This window comes from Scyliorhinus canicula, chromosome 20 (assembly GCF_902713615.1).
Source record: "Scyliorhinus canicula chromosome 20, sScyCan1.1, whole genome shotgun sequence".
Lineage (NCBI taxonomy): Eukaryota > Metazoa > Chordata > Chondrichthyes > Carcharhiniformes > Scyliorhinidae > Scyliorhinus > Scyliorhinus canicula.
In genome coordinates, this window is record NC_052165.1 from 63,434,360 (window position 1) to 63,461,448 (window position 27,089).

Sequence of the window (27,089 nt, forward strand, 5' to 3'; positions counted from 1 at the left end):
AAGGGGGGGTTCCTGGGTTGAGTTTATTTGGCTGGTCTTCTCATTTGCAGTGTAAGTATTCCCTTGAATGTGATGGAAACCTTTGGTGTTTTTTTTCCAAAGTCAGTTTTAATGCCCTTTAACTTTAGCCTCTGCCAGCTTAGAAGCTTAAAAGCTTTGAACTGCATAGTTTACATTTAATTTCACAGCCCATTCTAAAAGCCTCTTGATTGACAGGTCCAGGCAGTTTCAAAGGAAGGATTTCCTTTGTTTATTAATCCATTAACAGGGCCCATTAACTCTGAAGTATTTAATCTTTGGAGCAGCTGTTATTTCTAACTGCAGTTTTTTTTTCAATACAGGTTGTCTCTTTTTTCTAAAGAGATTCCCAGAAATATCATGTTGCACCTAGCCCAAGCAACCCCACTCCCACCTCCCCCTGAAGTACACCCTCTCGGCACCCTGGAGGCAAGTGTAGGAAGAGTACCCACCCCCTTGCCCCCCCCTCCCCCCCCTTGGTGTGCAGGGCCAGACTGGCACTGCAAAAGGACAGGACCTGAAGGGAGGGAACTGAAGGGGTGGGGCAAAAGGGGGGCTTGCCTACAATTGTGTGAGTGGGAGGTGAAGGCCTTGCCAAGGATCTAGTGGAGGGGTTAGGTCCCTTCCCTCTCACGTCAAACAATCACTCCAATGTGCCATAGAATGCCACAAAAACCCTGATCCTTCCAAAAATTTTGAAGTGCCATTCAACGGTACATCAGCTTCGCTCCAAATGCCAGCGGGAGTCTGACCCGATTCTCCGCTGGGGGGAGCACGTAGTCAGCAAACAGGAGAATCACAGCTAAGGTATTCTTCACTCAAGAGATTACGAGTCTTCGGATCTCTCCAGCCCACAGAGTTGTAGATACTCACTCATCGAGTATGTTCAAGAGAGGTCAATAGAGGGAAGCATGGTGGCGCAGTGGGTTAGCCCTGCTGCCTCACGGCGCCGAGGTCCCAAGTTTGATCCCGGCTCTTGGTCACTGTCCATGTGGAGTTTGCACATTCTCCCAGTGTCTGCGTGGGTTTCGCCCCACAACCCAAAAGTTGTGCAGGCCAGGTAGATTGGCCACACTAAAATTGCCCCTTAATTGAAAAAAATAAATTGGGTACTCTAAACTTTAAAAAAAAAAGAGAGGTCAATAGATGTTTTAATACTACAGGAATCAAAGGAAATGGGAATAGTGTAGGAAGGTGGAGTTGTGGTACAGGATAATGATTTAATTGAATGACAGAGCAGGCTCCGAGGGCCAAATGGCCCACTGCCATTCCTATTTTTTATGACCTTATGTTCAGTGAAAGACAACTGCTCACTCGCTTCTGCTTTCTGTCCCTCAGCCCCTTTTCTATACACCTCTCTTTAATCCCATGGGGCCGCGTATCTGCATTAGAGGCCCCACCTTCTTAAATTGGGTAGGTACAGGTAACTGTTTCCAAAGTACTTATCAACTGATCCTTTAAAAAAAAATAAAAATCTGTATTCCTTCCCTGTGAGAATACAAAATGTAATATCCCAGATGGGCATAGATACTGAACCATTTGAACGAGCCAGATATTTACTTGGAAAGCACAATATTACAAATGCAGAGATAAGGCAGGAAATTGGGATTAAAACGATAGTTGCCATAGTCAACAAAATGACAGTGGAATCTCAGCTTCGCTACACCAATCAGGACAGCTCAGTAGCACAGTGGTTAGCACAGTTGCTTCACAGCTCCAAGGTCCCAGGTTCGATTCTGGCTTGGGTCAGTATCTGCGCGGGGTCTGCATTGGGTGCTGCGGTTTCCTTCCACAATCTAGCGAAGTGCAGGTTAGGTGGATTGGCCATGATATATTTCCCTTAGTGTCCAAAAAAGGTTAGATGGTGTGACTGGGTTATGGGGATAGGATGGAGGTGTGGGCTTAAGTCGTGTGCTCTTTCCAAGAAGCGGTGCAGACACGATGGGCCGAATGGCCTCCTTCTTCACTGTAAATTCTATGAAATTGGCTGATCTGTTCCGACTTGCCATGCATTTTACATTTACAGGAGGAATGCAATTCGCACGGTGGCACAGTGGCTAGCACTACTGCCTCACAGTGCCAGAGACCTTTCCTTAAATGAATTTAAAGTGCCATATTCTTTTTTTCCAATGAAGAGGAAATTGAGCTTGGCCAATTCACCTACCCTGCACATCTTTTTAGGTTTGTGAGGGTGAGACCCACACAGTCACGTAGAGAATTTGCAAACTTCATCCGGACAGTGACCTGGGGTCGGGATCGAACCCGGCTCCTCTGAGCCGTGAACAGTGTCAGAGACCTTGGTTCTATTCTTGGGTGACTATCTGTGTGGAGTTTGTGCATTCTCCCCAAAGATGTGTAGTTTAGGTGGATTGATCATAGGTGGATTGATCATGCTAAATCGCGCCTTAGTGTCCAAAGGTTAGGTGTTACAGGAATAGGACAGGGGAGTGGACTTACGTCGGGTGCTCTTTCAGAGGGCTGGTGCAGACTCGATGGGCCAAATGGCCCCCTTCTGCACTGTAGGGATTTTATGATTCTAACAAGGAGCAACATTTCTGTTCAAGAGTAAGGACTTCTTTAAAACCAGCTGTATCTAAATGGTTCAGTGGCAGGAAACAAAGGATAATTGTTGATGAGTATTTTTGTAACTGGGAGACTGGTTCCAGTGAGGTTCCGCAGGGTTCAGTATCAAGTCCCCTGGTTTTTGTAGTATAAGTTAAAGATTTGGGCTTAAGTGTAGTGGGAATAATCAAGGTGCTTGCAGATGACACAAAAAATAGCTGCATGGTTGCTAGTGAGAAGCTGTTGATTGCAGCAAGATGGCAATGAACTAGTTAGATGGGCAGAAAAGTGGCCAATTGAATCCAATCCAGAGAAGTGCGAGATCGTGCGTTTTGAGAAAGTTAAACAAGACAAAGGGATACACAATAAATGGGAGGATGCTGAGAGGCATAGAGGCCCTTGCAGTGAATGGCCATAGATCACCAAAGGCAGCAGAATTGATTGGCAGTGGTTAAGAAGCCATATGGAATCCTTACATTTACTAGCTGAGGCATAGAATACAAGAGCAAGAAGATTATGTTGGAATTGTGTCAAACATTAGTCAGGCCACAGCTTGAGTAGTGTGTGCAGATTTGGTTACCTCATTATAGAAAGGATGTAATTGCATTAGGGAATGTACAGAGGGGATTGAAGAGGATGTTGCCAGGACTCGCAAACTGCAACTCTGAGGAAAGATTGGATAGGCTGGGGTTGTTCTCCTTAGAACAGAGGAGGCTGAGGGGAAACTTGATTGAGATGTACACTGGTATGAGGGGCCTGGACATAGTGGATGGGAAGGGCCTATTTACTTTCACAGAGAGGTCTGTGACGAGGGGGCAGAGATTTAACGTGATTGGTATGAAGATTAGCAGGCAGATGAAGAAAGAGTTTTTCACCCAAAGGGTTTGAGGGGCCTGGAACCCATTGGCCTGAAAGGGTAGTAGAGGCAGAAGCCCTCATCTCAATGAAAAGGTATTTGAACGTGCTTCAAGTGCAGCCGCGTGCAGGGCTCCGGACCAAAAGTGGGATTAGACTGTGGCTCGCTTTTCAGCCGGCACGGACAGAATGAGCCAAGTGACCTTTCTATGCCATTCTATGATACTTTGCAGAGGGTAAACAGGGGCAGCACGGTAGCAAAGGGGCAGCACGGTAGCATAGTGGTTAGCATCAATGCTTCACAGCTCCAGGGTCCCAGGTTCGGTTCCCGGCTGGGTCACTGTCTGTGCGGAGTCTGCACGTCCTCCCCGTGTGTGCGTGGGTTTCCTCCGGGTGCTCCGGTTTCCTCCCACAGTCCAAAGATGTGCGGGTTAGGTGGATTGGCCATGCTAAATTGCCCGTAGTGTCCTAAAAAGTAAGGTTAAGGGGGAGTTGTTGGGTTACGGGTATAGGGTGGATACGTGAGTTTGAGTAGGGTGATCATTGCTCGGCACAACATCGAGGGCTGAAGGGCCTGTTCTGTGCTGTACTGTTCTAAATTCTGTTCTAAATTCTAAATTCTAAATGTTACAGTCCTGTTCAAAACAAGGGGAAAGGCAACTGCAAGCTAATCATCCTAATATCAGTATAATTGTCACTTGGAAAAACATAGCTTAATATATGACACAGCACAAAATGGTCAAAGATAAATTGTGTATTCCCAACATGATTGAGTTCTTTGATGCAGTAACAGCAGTAACAGTGACGACAATGAATTGATGGTTGTTGTATATGTGAACTTTCAAAAGATGTTTGGATAAAATATCACAAATAAGCAGGGTAGCAAATTTGAAGACCATGGGATTTGAAAGGACAACAGTAGTTGATGCAATACTAGTTAAGAAATGGGAAGCAGAGATTGGGGGTGTATAACTGCTGTTCAAGTTGAAATAAGGACCAAAGAAATCAGAGCGTAAGTAACCTACTTGGCACCTTGACCCAGTTCTGCCATTTAATGAGATCACGAGTGATCCTTTAGCTCAGCTACACTGTCCCAAACTAACCCCATATTCTTTGATTTCATTCGTATCGAAAAATCTGTTAATTCTTGTTTTAAATATACTTAATGGCTGAGAATCCATTAAGATTCACACTCGGTGTGAGAAGCAATTTCTGCATGTGGTCCGAAATGGCTGACCCTTTATTCCCAGGCTAGGACCACTAGTTGTAGACTCCCCACCCAGAGGAACCATTCTCTACCCAGCATCTACCCTGCCTATACCCCTATTTTATATTTTAGCCCGATCACCTCTCAATCTTCTAAACTCTAGTGAATTCGGCTGAATTTACTCAATAATCAACCCTTATTTGATTATCCCCTCATCCCAGGAGTTAGTCCATTGAACCTGTAAGGTAAGTATAGTCTCAAAGTAAGCAGGTCAAAGATGTGCTCTCTACTTTAGGGGCATCAGTCAAACAAAAAAATTCCAAGTGTCATTTTGGGTGAGTTTGGTGGGGTGTTTCATATCGCTATTCAACCACACTTAGTAATTGTTTGGCCTCGTTACGCTCTCGCTCAAGCAAAACGACGCTGGTGAATAGTGGGAGAGGCCGAAAACGAGAAGCACACCAGGCGCCAAGCCGTTTGCGATGCTTTCGGCCCACTCCCCGAGTCAAAATCTGGATCCCGCCGTAGTGTGGCGAGAAACCAATTATCACCACTTAAGCCCTTTTTCCATACAATTAACGGGAGCCACCCCATATCCAGTGGCCTCTCATCCATCCATCGACCTCCACAGCAAGTGGTCACGCTGGCGTCGATTAGTACTCCTTTTGAAAAACCTGAACCTGGCGGAATAGCTTCTGTGGAGAGCCGAGAAGGTGAATAGCCATCTTTGCTCACAGGCAAAGAACCCCGGGGGAATGAGCTTGCTGCCCCTGTGCTTGATGGGGGGGGTGGGGCAACCTTGGCTGGGTTGGGTGACCCTCTGCAGGGATGGGCCTCCATGGGGAGTGAGGGATGGGGGCAGAGGCGCTGGGGGGGCAATCGGGAGGGGGGGGACAACCACTCGAGGCAGCACCACCGTTCCGGGGGCAACCCTTGTCCATGCCCATCTGGCCCACTAATCACCCATAACCCCCATGACCTCCGAGGCTCTAGCCGTGTGGCTGAAGGCTATTGCTAATAGGGAATTGGCATTCGTAGCTAAGCGAGAGCTTCACCCAACCCAAGTTGATTCCCATGTGTGTGCAGGCCATGTAGCAAGTGGGCGTCATTGCCTCGCATCTCAATCAGACGATGATGCCTGGACACTGTGCCTGACCACAGCTGGAGCGGAGACCAGCTCGCAGGCTACAACCCACTGGTGCATCTGACTGTTACGGATGCCCTGCATGCCCAGGTGGAAAACTAAATCATCTTTTTTTCTTAAATTTAGAACATCCAATTCATTTTTTCCAATTGAGGGGAATTTAGTGTGGCCATTCCACCTACCCTGCACGTCTTTGGGTTGTGGGGGCGAAGCCCACGCAGACACAGGGGGAATGTGCAAACTCTACATGGACAGCGACCCAGAGCCGGGATCGAACCTGGGGCCTTGGCGCTATGAGGCAACAGTGCTAGAAAACAACATCATCTTTACACGGACCAAGCCCAGCAAGATGCCCGGGCAGCAGGTTTCTCTGCCATTAACAGGAATCCCAGATCCAGGAGGAAATCAATGCCACACATGTTTCCCTGCGCTCAATGGGCTATCTGGGGGTGCTCTAAGTCAACCAAAAGTGGGAGAGCAGTTCCTGAAGAGACACAGAGACGGCCTCGTTAGTCACAGATGTGGTTCACAGTGGTGCGGGGGGGGGGGTGACCTCTGGGATCCTCGGGGGGGATAGGACACCCCCCTGACCTCCACTGTGTCAAGGAGCTTGGCTAGATATGCATCCCCGAATCTTTAGGCCGGTCTCTTGGACGCTATTGTTGCGAGCTGGCTGGGGTTGGCTGTGGTAAAGATGTTTATGCGCTGCCCGACCTTGGTAGCAGGGGGGCCGGCGAGCACTTTGCTGGCGAATTGGCTGGTGAGCCTTCATTTGCGCCGTGTGGCCTCGTTAAGTGGACCAATTAACGCTGTATAGCGTTGCCAGCCTTGCTGGACTGAGCGTCGGGAAGCGCACGGTTGTTTCAGCTCGCTCTCGGACTTAGAATCCTTTCTGGAGAATCCCATCCGTGGAATTTTTTTTTAGTGCTGGGGGTGCTAAACTCAGAGATCAGGCCGCCATTTTGAAAGGGTGCCCCATCTCTAAATTAGCTTGTGGGTTCGCCCACACCTCTCACCCATGGGCAATATCACCCCCACACACATGGGCACTACCCCACACCCCTTTTTCAGGGCCTCCCCCTAGCGCCCTACAGTACCCTGGTCCCTTTCAGGATCCCTACCCATCAACCTCCCAACTTCACAGAGGTCCCTACTTACCTGCCCTGCACACCCCGGCCCTTCAATCCCCCACTCCATCATCTTTTCATGGGGATGCCCCTCCCCCCCCCCTCAGGCCTGACCCTTGGCAGTGCCACCTGGCACCCTTGCACTGCCACCCAGGCACCCAGGCAGTGCTCCGTCCTGCTTGTCAGTGCCATATGAGCATCTTGGCAGTGCTCAGCCAGCTTGACAGTGCCACCCTGGCACTTTGGCAGTCCCAGGGTGGGTTGTGCCAAGGTGCCAGATGGGCAGAGCCAAGATGCCCGTGTTCCAAGGAGCCACCCTGCATTACCCCAACCACCCGGGCATCTCCGATAGCACGGGAGAGCCCCCGGGTGCTTCTTGCCTGGTCCAGCTGCAGCCACCCTGGGGAGGCCGGAGAATCGTCCGATGCCGCTGTATCCTGGGTGAGTAGGTCTTAAGTAGGTTTAAGACCTATTCCGGGAGTGCCAGTTGGTCCAGCCGTTTTTGGGCGGAGTTCCGAATCCGCCTCCAGGGACTTGGGTAAATTCCGCGAGGTATGGAGGATGCCATGAACCCAGCGAGAAGGCTCTCCCAGGATTCTCCAGCCATGTTGTGCTCTCGCTCAAATGCAACGCGACCAGAAAATCAAGCCTTAAACAGTGCATGGTCCAGGCCTCACTGGCAAGCCCGTTAGCTCCAGAGCCCTTGGAGAATACGGTGCAGAGATATTTAAATAAGCCTAATGGGCGAGGTCCAGCTGAAACTCGCAAGATGCCTCAAGTGTCACAAATCTCGCGAGGGTCATTGGCCTCATCACGTCACCAAGTTGGGGTCATCATGCCTGTTAAATCGTACCCTAGGTGTGGTCTCATCAAAGCTCTATACAACTGCAATAAGACTTCTTTACTCTTACATTCTAAATTCTTTGTAACGTAGGTTAACATATCATTAACTTTCCTAATTACTTGCTGTATCTGCAGGTTAGCTTTCTGTGACTCATTTACAGTGATCCATTTGAACAACAATATTTCCCATGCACCTACCATTTAAAAGTAGTTTGCCTTTCTATTTTTCCCACTTCAGTGAATAACCACATTTCTCCACATTATGAAATGAAAAATGAAAATCGCTTATTGTCACGAGTAGGCTTCAATGAAGTTACTGTGAAAAGCCCCTAGTCGCCACATTCCGGCGCCTGTCCGGGGAGGCTGGTACGGGAATCGAACTGTGCTGCTGGCCTGCTTGGTCTGCTTTAAAAGCCAGCGATTTAGCCCGGTGAGCTAAACCAGCCCTTTAGATTTCAACTGCCACGATCCTACACACTTTAAACCCTTTTGCAGCCTCTATACATCCTTCTCACAGCTTAATTTCCCACATAGCTTTGTATTGTTAATGAAACTGGGTTGTATTTGATCCCTTATCTGAATCAATAGCAGAAGTTGTAAACAGTGGAGGCTCAGGTGCTGATCCTTGCGACATACCAGCAGTCACAACCTGTCAACTCAAAAATCACCCATTCACTCCCACTCCCTGTCCTCTGTCCAGTAACCAATCCTAAATCCGTGCTAATATATTACCTTCAATCCCATGAGTCACAATTTTGCATAATAACCTTTTCTACATATTAATTACCTGGATTTGGGAATATGGGGGAAATTTATTTTACGTCTGTGGTTGACACGAAACTCAGAATATATTAAACAGTGAGGAGAATAATAGTCCAGAAGGTCGTAGACAGACTGGTTGAAATAGAAAGACACATGGCAGATGAAGCTTAACACAGGGAGGTGTGAAGTGATTCATTTTGGTTGGAAGGACAAAAAGAGACTATGAACCAAATGGTACAAATTCAAATGGAATACAGGAAGAGAGGTTGGAACACTGTCGTTCTGTCTGTAAACTTGGCCCCGTGTTTCTGGGTGCCTGTCAGTTTAATTATTTGCCCCGCTCGGACATCTCTGTCTTTGGTCTCCTACACTATTCCAATTGTTGAGCCTCTTTGACTCTGTACTGTTACAAGAGGTGAAACAGTGACATATCAAACAAATGCTCTGCTCTGAACTTACAATTCAACACAATTTTATTAACTAAACATCAATAAATTACACTGGCTGGGATTCTCCGAGCCCCCGCATTGCAATCGCGCCCAACACGGGGGATGAGAATGGGGCGTCTGACCCGCGACACCTTCCCACGATTCTCCGGCCGCCAGTCGCGCATGCTGTTTAAGCGGCACCGCTCGAGGGCCGTTAAAAGAGGCCCCTGCGGTGATTCTCTGCGGACGACCGGCTGAGTTCTCGCTGGCGTGGTTCACGTATGGTTCCACCCGGCGAGAGCTCAGAGTCGCGGCTGCAGTGGCCGTCCTGGCGGGGCGTGGAGGGCTCCGTCACCGGGGGACCTTCCACAAGGGCCAGGCCTGCGATCTTCCACAAGGGCCAGCAGCCACCGATCAGCAAGCGTGCGCGATCTGGGGGGGGGGGGGCTACTTCTTCAGCGCCGGCCCACTGTGTGGATCTCCATGTCGCGCGGGGCCGACGCCGCGGGCGGATGCCGCCTGCATGCACGACCCGCGGCCAGAAGTGCAGGGCCCCGTATTGGCAGCAGGAGCTTTGTGGACTACTCCGGGGCCCTGCTAGCTGCCTTAAAAACGGAGAATCACCCATTTCTAGAAAAAAGTCCAGAGTGACTTGTGCCCATTTTCCCGCGGGCGTGGCATTGAGAATCCCGCCCACCATGCTTTCAAATCTTATGCTATACAAATAATCGCAGCTTTGGACAGAAGGTAGATAACACCCCATCAGAATTGGCCAAGTTCATCTTCTTCAGAGGTCCCTTCTGTTTGCTGAGTCCTTCACTCAGGATGTGTGTGCGAGATTGGTCCTAGGTTACGCTACCAGAAATATGTCAAGAGCTGCATATTTACCTTCCTGCGTAAGTGTTTATGGAAGGCATCATGTACAATCCAAGAGTACAATGGCCGAATGATCTCATTCTTCCAACCACAGGTCCTTCCTTCTGACCTTGGTTTTCCAATATTCAGACATTGCGGTTACAGGTGCCGTTTTGTTCTGTTACAATTTCATGTTTCTTTGCCCCTTTCAGACTTTCCACCAGATAGGTCATCTAAAGGTCCCTGGATATGCTTTATTCCAAGTTGACCAAACCCTTCCCATCAGGCCTGTTATCAGCATGAGCGGAGCCTTAATGAAGCTCAAGGAACAGCATCTCCTCTTCTGATTGGGCACTTTACAGCCTTCTGTTTTTCCACACAGCACTGTTGGTAATGACTCTGCTATACACATTTACCCCTCCTCGAAATCAATCTTTTATTTCTTTATAGTAATTTACCCCACTAATGTTCCTTTTTCCTTGCACCATCATCCCTTTTTTGATTTATTTTTTTCTGCCTTCAAACCCATCATACGCTTTTACTGTTTTTCTTTCCTCTCCCTGCTCCACACCTCCTTTCCTTGCCTCTTTATTTGCTTAAGACCTGTTACGTCTTTAACTTCTTCAGTTCTGATGAAAGCTCATTATCTTGAAACATTAACACTGTTTTTCTCTCCACATACTCTACTGAGTATTTCCAGCATGATTTTACTTTTGAATTACGATACTGAAGACTACGGAACTAAAATTAAGCAGTGCCTTTGTGGAAAAATAAGCCTTTCCTGCAACAAATGTTAATCTTGAGATGTCAACCGCCATTTTCTGGAGTACATTTTCCAATATGTCAGCCACAAAGGATAATGAAAGTGTTCACTTTTCCCATTCTGCAAGCTCACGTACATCATCACCTCCAGGGGATCAAAGTCATTCTGAATGTCTGATGGATGGCGTTTGAGTTCATGAATCAAATTCCCATTGTCCTTCGTTGGACCATTTATTCAAGTATTAACACCAAGGTGTGAGGGCTGGTCAGCTCATTTGGCCTGACAGTTAGAGTGTGGTGCGGAATTCTGCCAATGGTGTGGTTTTAATCCCCGTACTGGGTGTCATCATTTATGAAAGACTGCCCCTAGTCTTGTCCCATGCTTAAATGCAGAGTTATGCCCCCTCGATCTATCTGACCAATGGTCACTTTGTAACAGGGAGATTTCTATGGTCCCTTAAGGACTACGGCTAATTACTTCACCGAACCAGATTCGTGAAACCAGGTCGGCTTGCATAATATGTAAAAACAACCTGCCTGCTTTCATGGAAATCCGTTACTAACCTGATGTTTAGGTGCTAATGGGCAACCAGATGCAAGAAATAGGGCAAAAATGTGCCAGGTTAGCATCTCACTATATTTTTTGGTGGGCAGATAAAAGTACCATTCTCACTGGTACTGGTGGGAAGTTCATTTTAGTATTAATTTGGGGTCATTGTATTTCCACACCAGCCCCTCCAGTTCTTGGGGTGCAGCATGCCCGATGTAAAGCACATCCATTCTAAATTTATCTTCACGTTGCTAGGCACCAGTAAACAATCAAGATGTTATGGAAAAGCTTCACAATATGAAGGTGAGTACTTTTTAAAATTCTTAATTAGTCCTTTTACTTTTTGTGGTTTTCCCTCTACACACACAGTGCCTCGAGCCTTCATGCCAACTGATGTAACTCAATTATTTTTATCACTGGCATCACTATGAAGACCAATGTGCTTGCCAATGATATAGGAACATAGGAATTAGGAGCAGAAGTAGGTGATTCATCCCTTTGAGCCTGCTTCGCCATTCAATCAGATCATGGCTGATCTCTTCCTCATCTCAAATCCACCTCTCCACCTGTTGCCCATATCCCTTTAACCTGTTTTTTTTTAAAATCAAAAATACATCTATCTCTTTCTTGAAAACATTTAATGACTCAGACTCCACCCCACAACGGGGCAGCGAGTTTCACAAATTCACAATCCTCTGCGAGAAGTAGTTCCTCCTCTCCTCAGTCCTAAATCTACTGCCTCTCAACCTATATCAGAGACTTCACATTCTAGATTTCCCCACAAGGGGCAACATTTGGTCTATGTTTACTTTATCAATCCTATTCAATATTTTATATATCTCAATTAGATCCCCTCTCATCCTTCTAAACTCCAGCGAGTTTAATCTCTCCTCATACGTCAGCCCTTTCATCCCCGGAATCAATCTGGTGAATCTCCTCTGAACTGCCTCCAATGCTATCAAATCGTTCCTCAAATAAGGAGACCAAAACTGGACACAATACTCCAGATGTGGTCTCATCAATACCCGATACAACTGCAACAACACTGCTCTACTTTTATATTAAGTCCTTTTGCAAGAACGCTAATGCTAGGTATATGGACACCCATGTCCCTCTGTAATGCAGATTCTGCTATTTCCCCACATTTAAATAATATTCTGTTCTTCAGTTCTGTTCTGTTCAGTCAAAAAAGCCCAACAATGTCTCTACTTCCTATGGAAGCTAAAGAAATTCGTCATATCTGCATCGACTCTCACAAGCTTCTACCGATGTGCAATAGAGAGCGTCCTATCAGGCTGTATCACAGCCTGGTATGGCAACTGCTCAGTCCAAGATCGCAAGAAACTGCAGTGTGTCAGCCCAACGCATCGCACAAGCTTGCCACTCCCACACTGATTCTGTCTGCAGACAGCATTATCAGAGACCCCTCCCACCAAAGCATTGCCTTCTTCCAGACCCTTCAATCAGGCAGAAGGTACAGATGTCTGAAGACCCGCATAGCCAGGCATAGGAACAGCTTCTTCCCCACAGCTACAAGACTCCTTAACGACTTCCCCTCGGACTGATCTGTTCTCTGTAAGAACACTATTCACGACGCCCTATGTGCTCTTGCTCGTGTATTTGTTTTGTTTGGCCCCTTGTTCCGCACTGTAACCAATCACTGTTTGTCGATGTACCATTTGTCAATGTTCTCTGCTGATTATTCTTTTTGTCTACTATGTACGTACTGTGTACATTCCCTCGGCCGCAGAAAAATACTTTTCACTGTACTTTGGTACATGTGACAATAAATCAAATTAAATCAAATACCTATCAAAGTGGACAAGCTAACATTTTCCTACATTACACTCCATTTGCCATATTCTTGCCCACTTAACTTATCCATATCCATTTGCAGTCTTTGTGTCCCCTTCACAACATTCTTTCCTATCTATTTTTGCATGATCAACCTCTTTAGCAGACACATTTTTGTTCAACTATGCCATGAATATAGATTATGAATAGCTGAGGCCCCAACCCAGTGACACTCCACTAATTTTAGTTTGCCAACCTGAAAAAGACCCATTTATCCCTCCCTTTTGCTACCAATCCTCCATCCATGTGAATATATCATCCCCAACACCATGAGCTTTTATTTTGTGCAGTAATCTTTGAAGTGGCACCTTATCGAATGCCTTTTGGAAATCCGTGCACCACATTTCCTAAATGTCCTGCTACTACCTCTTTCATAATGAATTCTAGCACTTTCCTAATGACAGGTGCTAGTCCATAGTTGGCCTATAAATACCTGCTTTCTCTTTCCTTTTCTTAATGGAGTATTACATTTGCAATTTTCCAATCTTCTGGGTCCTTTCCAGAATCTAGAGAATTTTGGAAGATTATAGCAAATGCATCTACCATCTCTTTAGTCACTTCCCTTAAGACCCCAAAATGTAGGCGATCAGATCCTGTGAATTTGTCAGCCTTTGGTCCTATAAATCTTCCCAGTTATCGGTGTCCGTGAATGCAACTTCCTTTGATTATGGCAGCATGGTAGCATTGTGGTTAGCACAATCGCTTCACAGCTCCAGGGTCCCAGGTCCCAGGTTCGATTCCGGCTTGGGTCACTGTCTGTGCGGAGTCTGCACACCCTCCCCGTGTGTGCGTGGGTTTCTTCCGGGTGCTCCGGTTTCCTCCCACAGTCCAAAGATGTGCAGGTTAGGTGGATTGGCCATGATAAATTGCCCTTAGTGTTGGGTTGGGTTACTGGGTTATGGGGCTAGGGTGGAGGTGTTGACCTTGGGTAGGGTGCTCTTTCCAAGAGCCGGTGCAGACTCGATGGGCCGAATGGCCTCCTTCTGCACTGTAAATTCTATGATTAGTTCTTCCCTAACTGGATTATTTCTCCTCTGCCCATTGGGCATGTATATATCCATGTACTAGTGTGTGGGAACAGCATCTTTAATGCCTGATCTGGCTAGCATTCATTTATTGGTCTTCTCTCTCTTTCAGAAAGAAAATACCTGTCACTGGCAAGCCTATTGGTCTCAGTAGTGATGCCAGAGTTAAAAATAAGTGACTTACGTCAATTGGCATGAAAGCTCAAAGCCCTGTATGCCAAGAGGGAAAACCACAAAAACTAAAGGAACTAATTATGAAATTCCAAAAATACACTTGCCTTCATATTGTGAAGCTTTTCCATAACACCTTGGTTGTTTACTGGTGCTTAGCAATGTGAAGATAAATTTAGGATGGATGTGCTTTCCATCAGGCATACTCATACAGCAAGGAATTCGGAAGGCAGATGGAAAGTTGGCCTTTATTGCAAGAGGGATGGAGTACAAAACTAGGAAACTTTGCCACAACTAGGGCATTGGTGAGACCATACATAGAATATTGTGTGCAGTTTTGTCACTTGCTTTGGGAGAGATAGGCTTGCATTGCAAACAGTTCAGAGATGGATTACCATCGGCCAATTCCCAGGCCATTCAAAAGTTTCATAGAATGATAGAATCCCTACAGTGCAGAAGGAGGCCATTCAGCCCATTCGGTCTACACCGACCCTCTGAAAGAGCAGCCTATCTAGAACCAAGCTCCCACCTTATCCCCACCTAACCTTTTGAAACACAAAGGGCAATTTAGCATGGCCAATCCACCTAACCTGAGCACCCGGAGGAAACCCATGCAGACCGGGGAGAAAGTGCAAACTCCACACGGTCACCCAAGGCTGAAATTGAACCCGGGTCCCTGGCGCTGCAATCTGCCTGTAGACCCCTGTGTGCGGCAAGCATGGTCTTCTCTTTTATTTTTTCCCACTAATCTCTTCAGTCGTTTGACAAAGAACTTTGATGTGCTGGGGCACCTTCTGGAATTCCCTAAAGACTCTCCGAATGGCTTTTGTCCTCTTGTATAACAACCACTTTATTTGTCTCCATCCCGTTAAATTTGACACAGACCATGTTCATTTTGTCATCACAGGTCATCTCTTTTAATATGTCCAAAGTGACACACAACATTATAATAATTAGGGAAGATATAAACTGCTTATCATTATGTTAATCACCATGCTTTCCTCTTCCATGTGCAGTGGCAGTGACCACCGCTGCCAATGGCACTGATGAAGCTGCTGCTGACAGTGCTTTGATTGGCCAGCAGCTGTTCTTGAAGGCAGCATCATTAATAGGGATGACTGCACTCATGGAAACCAATGTCTGGATTCGGCTCAGGGTTCCCCTAGAAACACCAGGCACCGCCTCCCACTTTTCAGCGTGGCGACAGCACTAAATTCAGCACCTATATTTCTCGATAGTTTACATTATTAATCGGTTTTCTCCCTTTTTATTTTTGTAAATCATCCTTTGCTGTTTTGTAAAATGTTCCCAATCCTCTGATCCACCACTAATCTTTGCAACATTGCTCATCGTTTCTTTCAACTTGATGCCGTCTTTAACTTCAGTTATCCACGGATAGTTCACCATTCTTATAGTCTTTCTTTCTCACTGGAATACATCTTTCTTGTCTTAACTTGAATGTCTGCCGTTGATTATGTACCATCTTACCTTTTAGCTTATTTCTTCAGTGGGGTTACAAAGGCCAGAATTTTCTGGCCCCTCCCAACTCCTCACCCACTATGAACCATCCTGAACCCACGTTCTTACTTACGATGCCTCCCGCTATGGCATTGGTGCTGGCCAATAGATGTGATGATGGCACGGAGCATCCCACTGCGTTCGCATCAAGAACATTGGAAGATGTGGAGCGCCTTTATGGCCAAATAGAAAAGGAAGGCTTTGCTGTGGTGTTTGTGGTGAAGATGTTTCACCAGTATGTCTACGAGCGGCACTTCTTCATAGTTAATGAACACAAGCCTCTGCCTGGCCACATTGTAGAGGACAAGGGGATTTGCCCATAACATCGACCCAGATTCAGCATTGGGCACTCTTGCTCGCAGCATGAGTATTCTTTTCCAAATCTCCCCGGGGCCCAGATGGTTTACTCTGTTTCCATTAGTCACCTCCCGCTGCCCATGAGTCCCCTGCCTCCACTACTGGCAAGTGAAGTTGTGGCGACTGAATTTTATGGACACATTGCCGGTAATGGCTGTTCAGATACCAGCATGGATACAAAAGGATCCCGAATGGCAAGGCTTCACCACATGTCATGATATGGCAGATTACAGGAGACCGCCAGATGCCCTCCACCCACAAATTACAAGACATGTGTGGAAGCTGGTATCCGTGTGGGAGACTCACGTGGTCGTCCCACCAACGGGTCAGAAATTGATCCTGAAGGACTTTCACAGTGGTCACCCGGGCGCCTCAAAATTGAAGACGCTGGCTCCAAGTTACGTCCAGTGGCCTGGAATCAATGGGCACATCGGGCCAGTCATGCGGAGTTACCCAGCATATCAGGAACACCAAAATCTTCCACCTGCGGCTTCCCTCCACCACTAAAAATGGATGTTTATTTTGGTAGAAATTTCACAAATGAAAATAGCAATTAAATAAATACTTATTAGTGGCCGACTCGGTCATTCTTTCTGTCCTCATTTCCGCATGTGCTTTGTGCATTTAGAGAGCGAGAGGGCCATATTTACATTACATCATTCTGAACTGCTATAGTTTTACAAGCGATAGGCATAGAAGATAAACTTACATTTAATATTGAACCTCAAAATGATTCAGCTGACATCCCTGCTCTAATTTCTCTTCCTATTCAACACAGAGAATAACTCAGCAACAACATTCATTCAAGGGGTATGTGTTACAAACAAATCCACTGAGCTTACAAAGCCTAGGGAGCTCTTTTCTCCTGGTGCTATAATAAGACTCATTAAGAGATCACTGCACAGTTTGAAAGCTGCGATATATTATGAAAATTATTTTCCTTCCAGGCAGTTTACAAATACCATGCACACAGTTCAATGGTAGGTGTGTGCATTCTCGCCACATTTCTGTCCTCCGAGTGCCTTAGCAAGCTTATTGGGTGAGAAGCTACATCTTGTACACAAATCCCAGTCACAATCTGTATTGGGGCTTCTGGTTTTGACCAGGGCTCCTTCAATTGGGCTCAGGGTGCCCAGTCGAGGAGAACTTGATCAGTGCGTCCTTTTCCCTGACTGGTGGCACATACAGATGCACAGCAGGTGAAGGTAGGATTGGCCTCAGTTACGATGCCACACATAGTCGTATCGCCTTGCTTGCCCTGCCAGCCTCGGCTCACACGTGAAGTACAATCACGGGAGTTGAGGGACAAGGGAGGCAGGTTATTGGATGACAAATCTGGAATCACACCACACAAAGTGTCTATAGCTTAGGAGAAGAGGGGCAAAGAAAAAACAAAGAAAATACAGGAGGTATAATGATATATATGGGATGGTCTTGTGTACAGCACAACATGGTGAATGTAGATCTCCTCTGCACGAATACCATAACATATCAGCCCACTTAGCAGAGTGGCTGTCATCTCAGAATAAAACAACCTGAAACTGATGCAAGTTATGAATGAATCTCAATTCCAAAATGGTAGATCTGACCTAGCCAGAAATCTTGTCTGACACGAATGACGTTCTACCTTCAAGCGTGAACAAAATTGCAGTTAGTGCAACCAGAAAGCAAGGTTGGTCTTAATGATTTAAACCCACGACAGAGAAAATAAGAGTGCAAAATTAACACGCAATGACTTACTGTGGCCTGGAGGCTTCAGCTTGGTCAGTCTGAAGCTTTTCTCCGCCTTCTACTTCCATTGTGCAATACACAATACGATTGGCTGCCACTGATTTCAGCCCTTGAACTTCCATTATAACAATCTAAAAACACAATAAAGAGGCTTCAGGAACAGCAAGGTAAGATCTTTGAAAACATATAATTTCTTGCTACTCTAAGAACAGCGCAGGCTGAAGCACTTCACTTTGGCACACTATTGAGAAGGAATGGCATGATGGGTAGTGCGCTGGACTTGACATTCAGGAATGTTTAGTTGGAGGTCAGAGGCACAAAAAGCTCTGACCTCTTCGCACTGATCCGCTAATGGGGAATAGTAGCATGCAGATGGAGTAAAAATGGCACAGCAGTACCAAGGCTTGGGTCTTCAGTTGAGCGGAGCTAGCACCGAGCCCAGTCATTCATGCCCTAGAAGGATTTCTACTGAGCCTTGCATTCTCTTTCACATATGCTAAACCAGATTTCTTCCTTGGCACTGACACTTTCATCGTCCAGCAGCTTAGGAACCATCATTATCATGATATCCCTCAACCATTCAAAAGGAATAGTCATATCATTCTGAAATCATAAAATCATAGAATTTACAGTGCAGAAGGAGGCTATTCAGCCCATTGAGTCTGCACAGGCCCTTGGAAAGGGCCCATACCTCCACCCTGTCCCAGCAACCCCACCTAACCTTTTTTTTTTGGACACCAAGGGCAATTTAGCATGGCTAATCCACCTAATCTGCACATCTAAGGACAATTTAGCATGGTCAATCCACCTAACCTGCACATCTTTGGACTTTGGGAGGAAACCGGAACACCAGGAGGACGCCCACGCAGGGAGAATGTGCAGACTCCACACAAACAGTGACACAAGCCGGGAATCGAACCTGGGACCCTGGAGCTGTGAAGCAACTGTGCGAACCACTCTGCCACCGTGCCGCCCACTATGTGTCATTAGGCACAGCATAAACTGCATTAGTTCGGCATCTATTTCTATTATCAATTGCTCAGGGCTGGGGCGGACATAGGACGATTTATAAAAGCCAATTACTCAGCTACTCACTAACTTTATTCCGGAGGCATAAGTTTGACAAGGATGTATCAGCAGAAATGCTGCTTCTACTAAACATCGGATATTGTCGCTTCAGTTAATTCATGTATTGAAGTATTATCCAGTGCACCAAGCTATGTTCCTGATATCAGGAAATGGATCTGAGTGATCCAGTTTGTTTTACAACACTAAAGCCTATCCACTGCAAATGTCACCGAACAGCAAGGGTTCAAATTTAATCAATCACGTGCAAAGTGAAACTGTTGGCAGGCATCCAACATGTTGGATGTTCACCTTCTGGACCTCATGATGTGGAGATGCCGGCGTTGGACTGGGGTGAGCACAGTAAGAAGTCTTACAACACCAGGTTAAAGTCCAACAGGTTTGTTTCAAACACGAGCTTTCGGAGCACGGCTCCTTCTTCAGGCTCCTTCACCTGAAGAAGGAGCCGTGCTCCGAAAGCTCGTGTTTGAAACAAACCTGTTGGACTTTAACCTGCTTCTGGACCTCAGGCACAGGGACTGGTAATGCACAGCCCTTTCTGAGCCACTGGAAGTGGGTGGTGACCTGAACCTGTGCCCCGAGCCTTGTCAGACTCCTCCAGAATGATATTCAACGAGCAGGGCAGCAGCAGCAAAAAAAAAAACCATGCCAGTCCTACCCAGTGCCCGGACGTCCCCTTCCCCGACAGTCCCGGCCAAGAAATCCATCTCGCAGCCCCCTCAACAGCATCTGGCATGTAAACTCCTGGCCCGGGTATTTCGAGATGCACCATGAGGATTAAATGCAAGAAGGCCTGAAAAGTATTCAACTGAGCTGGCCTCCCATCATTGGCCCAAGGGTAGCTCCTGATCCTGGCATCAAAAGTGCTATGCAACAATTGTACTCCCGGGCCTTACCAATATGCTTTAGTTTTGACAGTTAGGTAGTTACCAGAATTCAGCTCGACTCTACTCTGAGGTAATGTCTGTCCCATTTGCTGTTTATTCCATTTCATTTCTAACCTCAACTTTTTACTTTGCCCATTAAACTTTTCGACCCAGGAAAGCAAACTGACAGAGCAGAGCAGTGCAATGCTTCAGAATATCACTGGCATTTGTGTGTGGGCGCAGCTGTCGAACAGTGGGTACATGTGGGTCTAAAATAAGACCAGCGCTGACTGACTCCAGCTGGAGGCTTTTTTGGGCCAATTCCTCCTCGTGTTCAGTCCTTTCTGAAAACTATGCTTTACTGCTCCTGAGGTAAAACCTGCTCATATTGCTGTAACACACCTTGAAGCCACTGAAGCAGATACATGGGTTTCCCAGTGACGAGGGGTGCAGGTTATTCGATAAATCCCGTCCATAAAATGGAGTAAAGGCCAAGGTGCTGTTTCTATCTGTCCCAGAAAAGTGTATTTTGCTGGCTTGTCAACAGTAGATGTTTTGGGTGGGATCTTTCTGTGCTGTCAGTGACAGGCGTCATAGTGGGCAAAAATCTGTTTCCCACCAGTGTAAAAAAAAGTTTGTGGTTGTCCGCTCCCTACTTTCCTGGTGGGTCAGGCAGCCCGCTGCACCCAGTCGGGAACTGCATTCGCATGTATTTAAATGTCATGCATTATAAAGTCAGCTCACTAGAATCACTCCCCCACTCCAGTTCAACAAACCACATCAGCAGCTAACTAGACTGGAGTCAGCCATGACTGGATATAAGAGATGTGCACCAGGCGAATTGCACTGCACTCGTGACTTTGAGGTGCGTTTTCCTACCTTGCAGTGCATTGAGCTCGCTGCTGCTCTGATTCTATGCCAAGCTGCACAGCAAGACCTGTGACAGCTCAAGGGGGCGGGGGGGTCAGAATCAAGACTCTTCAGACCAGCAGGAAGGAGGGGTAACGGCTGGAGATGCATGAGAAAGCACAGGGGCAAGGGAAGGGGCTGGAAGCCAAAGGCCTGACTGGGGGCAGGGAAGACTGGAGAAGGGGACACACAGATGCATGACTGGGAGACTGCAATTAGTCGGCATGAGAAAGCATAGACTATCCTGGGAAAGGGCGCAAGATGTGATTGGGGCAAAATCATAGAAGGTCCTGGGCAAGGGCACAAGAGGTAGTAATCTCGAAAAGGTTAGATTGTATTGTGGCTCTGCACCACAATTTAGAGGGCTGAACTTAGAATGACAATCTTTGTCCCAGTCCAGGGAGGGGGAAGTCCTGTCAACCAAGCACAGCATGGTGTGTGCAGGGTGCGGCCAGACCCTCACACACATCAGTCCTGGGGGTTTCTGGCTTCATGCTGGGCCGCTGATGGCAAAGCCACAGTCAAGGGAGGCATCTGAACCTGTAGCTGGGAAACAGGTAATGGAGGGGTGGGCACTATGGCTTCATGGAGACACATGGGGTTCTCTGTATGTCACAGTGCAATAGGCCTTAAGGTGGAGAGCAGTCAGGTCCATATGGGGAATCGGGGCATCAATGTCAAAGATTTCAGGGGTAGGACAGGGATATCCATGCGATGACAGCGGGATCGAGGATTAGAGGGAGAGGAAGGAAAGTGATTGGAGGGAGGGAGACCTGAACATGGCGCTTCTCTCGCACGGTCGGAGGGATTTCCACAGTCACAGTGGGAATAGGATCAAAACTGGTCTGGTAGTAGAACCCTCAGCACCACTGTTTCAAACAGTCAATGACACATTTGAAAAAGAAAATATGGAAAAGAATACTGTCAGCACTCGTGGGAAGAGTTGCCCATTGCACTTGTGGGCCGGTTGAAGGGGCACCAACTACATTCCAATTATCCTAATGTAGAGGAAGCCACAGCTGGGACCTGTCAGGAACAGACACGCGGCAATTCAGGGAATTTGGCACCTTAACTGTTAAAGTGCACTCTTGCGAGACAATCTGACTGGGACACTGGACGGCCTTACGAAGACTCTTTCTTCTATTTTTAGGAAATCACTCGTATCAGAATGAACCAACAGAAAAGGGGTTACTGGCCAAAATACAGATGCCGATTGGCCATAAGACCTGTAAACCTTGTAGCTGACAGATTCAGACATGGGAATGTATCTTCCCACCCACAAGCCCCCAGATATTCTCCCTGTCAATCACAGCAAGTTGGGACTGCTGTGTAAAACAAGAGATGCAATCTGAGAGTGCCCTCCCTGAGGCTTCTAATGCCTGAAAGGAATCTTCTGGGTCCAAGTCCAGATGTCAAATCAGTATCATTGGAGTTGCTTTTGGGGGGGGGGGGGGGGGGGGGGGGGGGGTCGTGGGCAAGGTTGGTGAAGTCATGTCAATGTCAATATCGCCACAATCATTTGCTAGTGCATGACAGGAAGATAACCTTTGCAGGCTCATGTTTGCTCATGCTTCTGGTCAATGTGCCTACAGAGACGAGCACAAGAGAAAAATGGATGGAGCAGTCAATGTTGCCTTCATCCTGGCAATCAGGCAACTAAGAGGCAGGAGAAGAAAGGCCCTCGCCACCAGCCTGGGCAAAGGGAAGAGTCTCACTCTGAGGAAGAAGGGCCAGCGGAGCCCCACCGACCCAGCAGCTGAGGCTGAGCAAGCCATTGAGTGAAAGCGTCTTGCAAGACTAAAGGAGGTAGGAGAAGGCATACCTTCAGAGGAGCAAGAGACAGTGTCGTCGATGCCTTCGCATGGCCAGCGATATAGTGGTTCACATCTGTGACATTCTCTGGGAGGAGTTGAAGACACAGGAACTGGGAAGTTATTCACTGCCAGAGGTTCTCAAAGTGATCACTGTTCAGAATTTGTTCACGAGTGGCTCGTTCCAGGGCTCCGCTGGGGATCTCTGTGGGATTTCCCGAGCATCTGCATGTGGGAGATCACCAACACCCTATTCAGCAAGCCTCACAATTATGCACTGTACCCTCTCGATGATCCCAGCCAGGCTGTCAGAGCTGTGGGCTTTGCTGTGTTATATCTGGATTCTCAAAGGCACAGGATGCTACTAACTTCACTCATGTGGCTCTAAGAGCTCCCTTCAGCAACCACTGCAAACTGTCAAAGGGAAAGGGCTCTACTCACTAAATAGCCAGCTGGTCTGAAAGCACCAGAAGCAGATGAAGCAGATATATGTGAGATAGTCTGGAAGCTGCCCCAACTCAAACATCTTCAATCACACAAGTGCCACAAGGTTCTCAGCACATCCCGGATTGGCTCCTCAGCGGCAAAGGCGTGGCTAATGATGCCGTTTCGGTGGCCGGAAAGGGGAGCGGTATAACTCTACGCATGTTGCAATTTGCTCATTGGTAGAGCAGGCCATTGGCATCTTGAAATGCGATTTCGATGTCAGGACAGGTCCGGCAGCACTTCCCAGTACACTCGCCTGAGTGTCTCATGCATCATCGTTGTTTGCTGTGCCCTACACAATCTGGCACTATAGATTTCAGATGCCGAGATAGAGGAGCTACAGATGTTCTTAGATAATGAGGGCGTTGAGAGGGTTAAGCGCAATGAGGGCGAGGAAACAGAGCATCCAGAGGCTATATCACAAGCAGGCAGGATAAGCGTGTACGCAAAACACTAATTGCCACCAGATTCAAAGAAGGTGATGACGACGAGCTATGATGATCCTCTTTCACCAGTGCTGGGGCCACCTTACCACTTTTGCTGTTTTTCTCCTCATTACAACACACCACTTTAATCTCTGAATGAGTAGTTACACTCCAGTGTAACAATGTCCTTATTGTTGGAAGGTAAGGCAGCTTCGGTAACATGTGGCCTTTCACAACATGACAACAAGTGCAAGGGGCCATTTCACGTGCCAGAATTAGATGGTGCAGACTCTTCAATCTCCATCTGGGCCCGAAGGACCCAAATCATTGATAATAACGAGCAGACATCAGGTGTGTTGTAGCCTCACTCTGATCAGTTGCTTTGGGATTCTGGTGTACGAACGACATGCCCCACACAGCAGAGCTGGATTTGAATGATTCAATGTTGGGCACGTTACCTTGTGAGAGGATACTACTTCTCCAGTGCTTTGAGGAACCTGCTGTAGGTTGCCCAAGTTCCCAAAGCATACAAGAGTGCTGCACAGCTGCACAGTAAAATATGACCGTAGATTTGGGTTTGAAATCCTGGTCCTCTTCCTCTCTTCTCCTCAGTCGCTGAAGGTTAGAGCCATAGAGGTTTACAGCACAGAAAGAGGCCCTTCGGCCCATCATGTCCGTGCCAGCCACCAAGCACCTAAAAATCAAATATGTGGCTGACACCGGAGCTGGATTCTGATGAAGTGGGATCATTACCATTCTTAAGGCTGCTGATTTAAAAAGAAATATGCATGAGATGTGGTCACCCCTGCCCTTGAAGTGAGTGACTTATTAGCCCATTGCAGAAGCACTTTGGAGGTGATGATGAATTTCATCATTCATGTCTTTGTCAAGAGGAGACTCCCAAGATACAGAAAATGGGCGCAATGGGAGCTGGCTGGAAGAGGACCTTAGTTTTCACGTCTTTACACAAAGGCCCACTTTCTCATCAGCTTTAGAGCAGGATTTGGCAATGAACTGAAGCTCATTTCTGAGCAAGCCCACACACAATTGTCATCTGCATACTGAAGGTCAACCACTGAGATTGGAGAAATTCTACCTTTTGATGGGTTTTCAGCTTTTTCTACAATGTAACAATAGAGCCCTTTTCTCCTTTTTCACAGTGACCAGAGCGCACTAGCTCCGTCACTAGAACTAGCTCCGTCTTTGGATAATAGGGAAGGATTACTGCAGGACCATGCCACTGAGCGCAAGACCCAAGTCACCATGGGTGCCATTTAACTAAGTGGGAACAAAGTCCCATAGCTAGCCAGTTTAGCCGCGTGTTTCCTGACGCTTGCAGCACCAAGAAACACAACGCTATCCAACGGCACTCGGGTTAGATTGGGGGCCTCAGCGGGGAGAGGCCTCATTTTCTACACCACCGGAACTCCTCAGTGTGGCGGAAGATCGGGACACCAAGCCCCCAACATGAGCCCCTACCCCCCAAATCCCCAACTTACTATGAGGGAGTTCCCAGATCCCCTCGCACCCTCTCCCCAACACCCACGCAGGTTACCCCAACCCATTTGCCACCGCGTGGAAAATGCCAACCTGGTACCCTGGCAATGCCCCTACAAGCTGGCAGTGCCACCTGCTCATCTTGGCAGTGCCAGGCTGGCACTGCCTGGGCACCAGGGTGGCACTGCCATGGTACAAGGCTGGCAGTGCCAGCGCCCAGCTAGCACTAGCAGTACTAGAGTAGCACTCTGCCCAGAGGGCAAGAACCTGGGGGCCTCCGATTTCCTGAGAGACGCCTACGAGGGCTGTTCCGTCTGGTCCCTGTTGGTGGAGACCAGTACTAAACGGTGCTCTTCCGATGTTTTCGAGGCGAACGGAATAGATCCCAATACCTCGGGTGCCTTTGGAAATTGAATATTAAAGTGAGGCTAGCTCTAATTCTAACTCTGGAAGATCACGGGCGGAATTCTCCGCAGGGGGCCGAATTCGTGAAGGCCGTCGTGAACTCGGCCGAGGTTCACGACGGCCTCGGAGCGCGCTTCCTGCACCTAATTCACCCCCTCCCGGGGGCTAGGAGCGGGCCTCCGTCTTTCTCGGCAGCGACCTCGTCACGCCGAGAATGTGACGTCATCCGCGCATGCGCGGGTTGCCGATTCCAACCCGCTCATGCGCAGATGACTTCATCGCGCAGACGGCACGAACCCGCGCATGCGCGGTGGCTGTCTTTCTCCTCAGCCGCCCGGCAAGACATGGCGGAAAGAGTGCGTCCGTTTTGGACGCTGGCCCGACGTTCGGTGAGCACCGATTGCGGGTCTGTCCCCTCCCGAGCACAGTCGTGGTGCTCCCATCCCAATCGGGTCCCTAGATGCCTCAAACGGGCATCTGGCGCCCGTTTCACGAATGCAGCGACCAGGTGTGTTTGCCGCTGTCATGAAACGGGCGTGAAGGGCCGGCCGCTTGGCCCATCGGGCTCGGAGAATCGCCGTTCGCCGTGAAAAACGGCGAGCGCCGATTTTTCTGAGCCGGGTTGGGGGTGGGGGGGGATCACGGGGGGCATCAGGAGGCGTTATAAATGTTAGGGGGCCCTCCCGCAATTCTCCCAGACCGCGTGGGGAGCGGAGAATCGTGCCCCACCTATTCCTGGGCTAAAAATGACACTTCCAGTCTTCACACTCTCAATTCTGTAGCTTCTGGTAACTTGACTGTCAAATTCATGCCAAAATGTCAGATTGATGGTGCTATTCAAAGAGAAATGAATTGAGGTTGATAAATGGTTTCATTGGCAGCCATTTAAAACCAAATCCCCTGTCTCAGAGCTCCATTCAAACACAGCTGTCAGTGGCTTATTGCATCAGGATCCCAGATGAGGACAAATTAATTCTCGATTTTCTACAAATGTCAACATGCTAACAAATCATTTAACAATGTGACAGCATCAAATTAAAAATTTGAATGACTCGTGTATTCCCATGGGCTATGCAATTAACTGACCTCCAGCGTGAATGACAACACAACATCAGATTTTGAGAGCTGGACCTCATTCTCGTCTCCAATGTCCAAAAAAGAGGAGTTCTGGGACCGCTTCAGCTTCTGAAGTTTAAACTCTGGACCGCCTTTCGCCACTGGCAGACTTTCCAGGTTAGCCATGAGCAGGTTAACTGAAGATTTCAGCTCTTCGATGTACATATTCTCCATGTCCTTCTGGACAAACTTTAGAAATTTTCGCTCCTTCAAAAACAGGGAGAGTAGAATAAAGAACAAATATAGATGTGATGCACATCATGGTGCCACTGCCAGAGAGCAATTGGCAGCTGACATTCTTAAAGTGGTACTGCGAAAGTGCAGCTAATGGTGTAGGGGCTAACAATATAAACAAAGAGATTTCCTATCGCCCATCTCTTGTTGGGCGTTTGTCAGAAGTGTGCCCTAAGTTTAAAGTGGCCGGAACAGTGCCTTTATTTGTGGTTTTAATTCATTACTCTAAACCCAATGGGTGGGATTTTCCAACAATGGAGTCAGCTCGCCAATGGCTGCCAATGTGATCGTCCAGTCTGGCTAATGTCCACGGCGTGTTGCATGGTTCGCCCGTCCCACCACCGGGAAATCTGCCACGGGTGGACGGAGGGGAGGCGTTAACCTATGGTGGAACTGGAACATCCCTACCAATGAATCCTGGACACAGACCCGGCCTTTGGCAGAATCCTGTGTCTGGAAATAGGACAAAACTGGAACTCCTTTTG

The 27,089-nt window shown here is 47.7% G+C and overlaps 1 protein-coding gene across 31 annotated transcripts in view; it reads right to left on the reverse strand.

Moving 5' to 3' along the window:
* Positions 1-27,089, reverse strand: part of cadps2 (Ca++-dependent secretion activator 2) — an 858,338-nt gene that overhangs the window by 461,675 nt on the left and 369,574 nt on the right. For all 31 annotated transcript variants that reach the window (XM_038780116.1, XM_038780122.1, XM_038780121.1 and 28 more), the window contains exons 5-6: positions 26,341-26,577; positions 17,779-17,900 (exon numbers count right to left, since the gene is read on the reverse strand). In XM_038780116.1, coding sequence (XP_038636044.1) covers positions 17,779-17,900; positions 26,341-26,577 — 359 coding nt within the window. The remainder of the gene's footprint in view (positions 1-17,778; positions 17,901-26,340; positions 26,578-27,089) is intronic.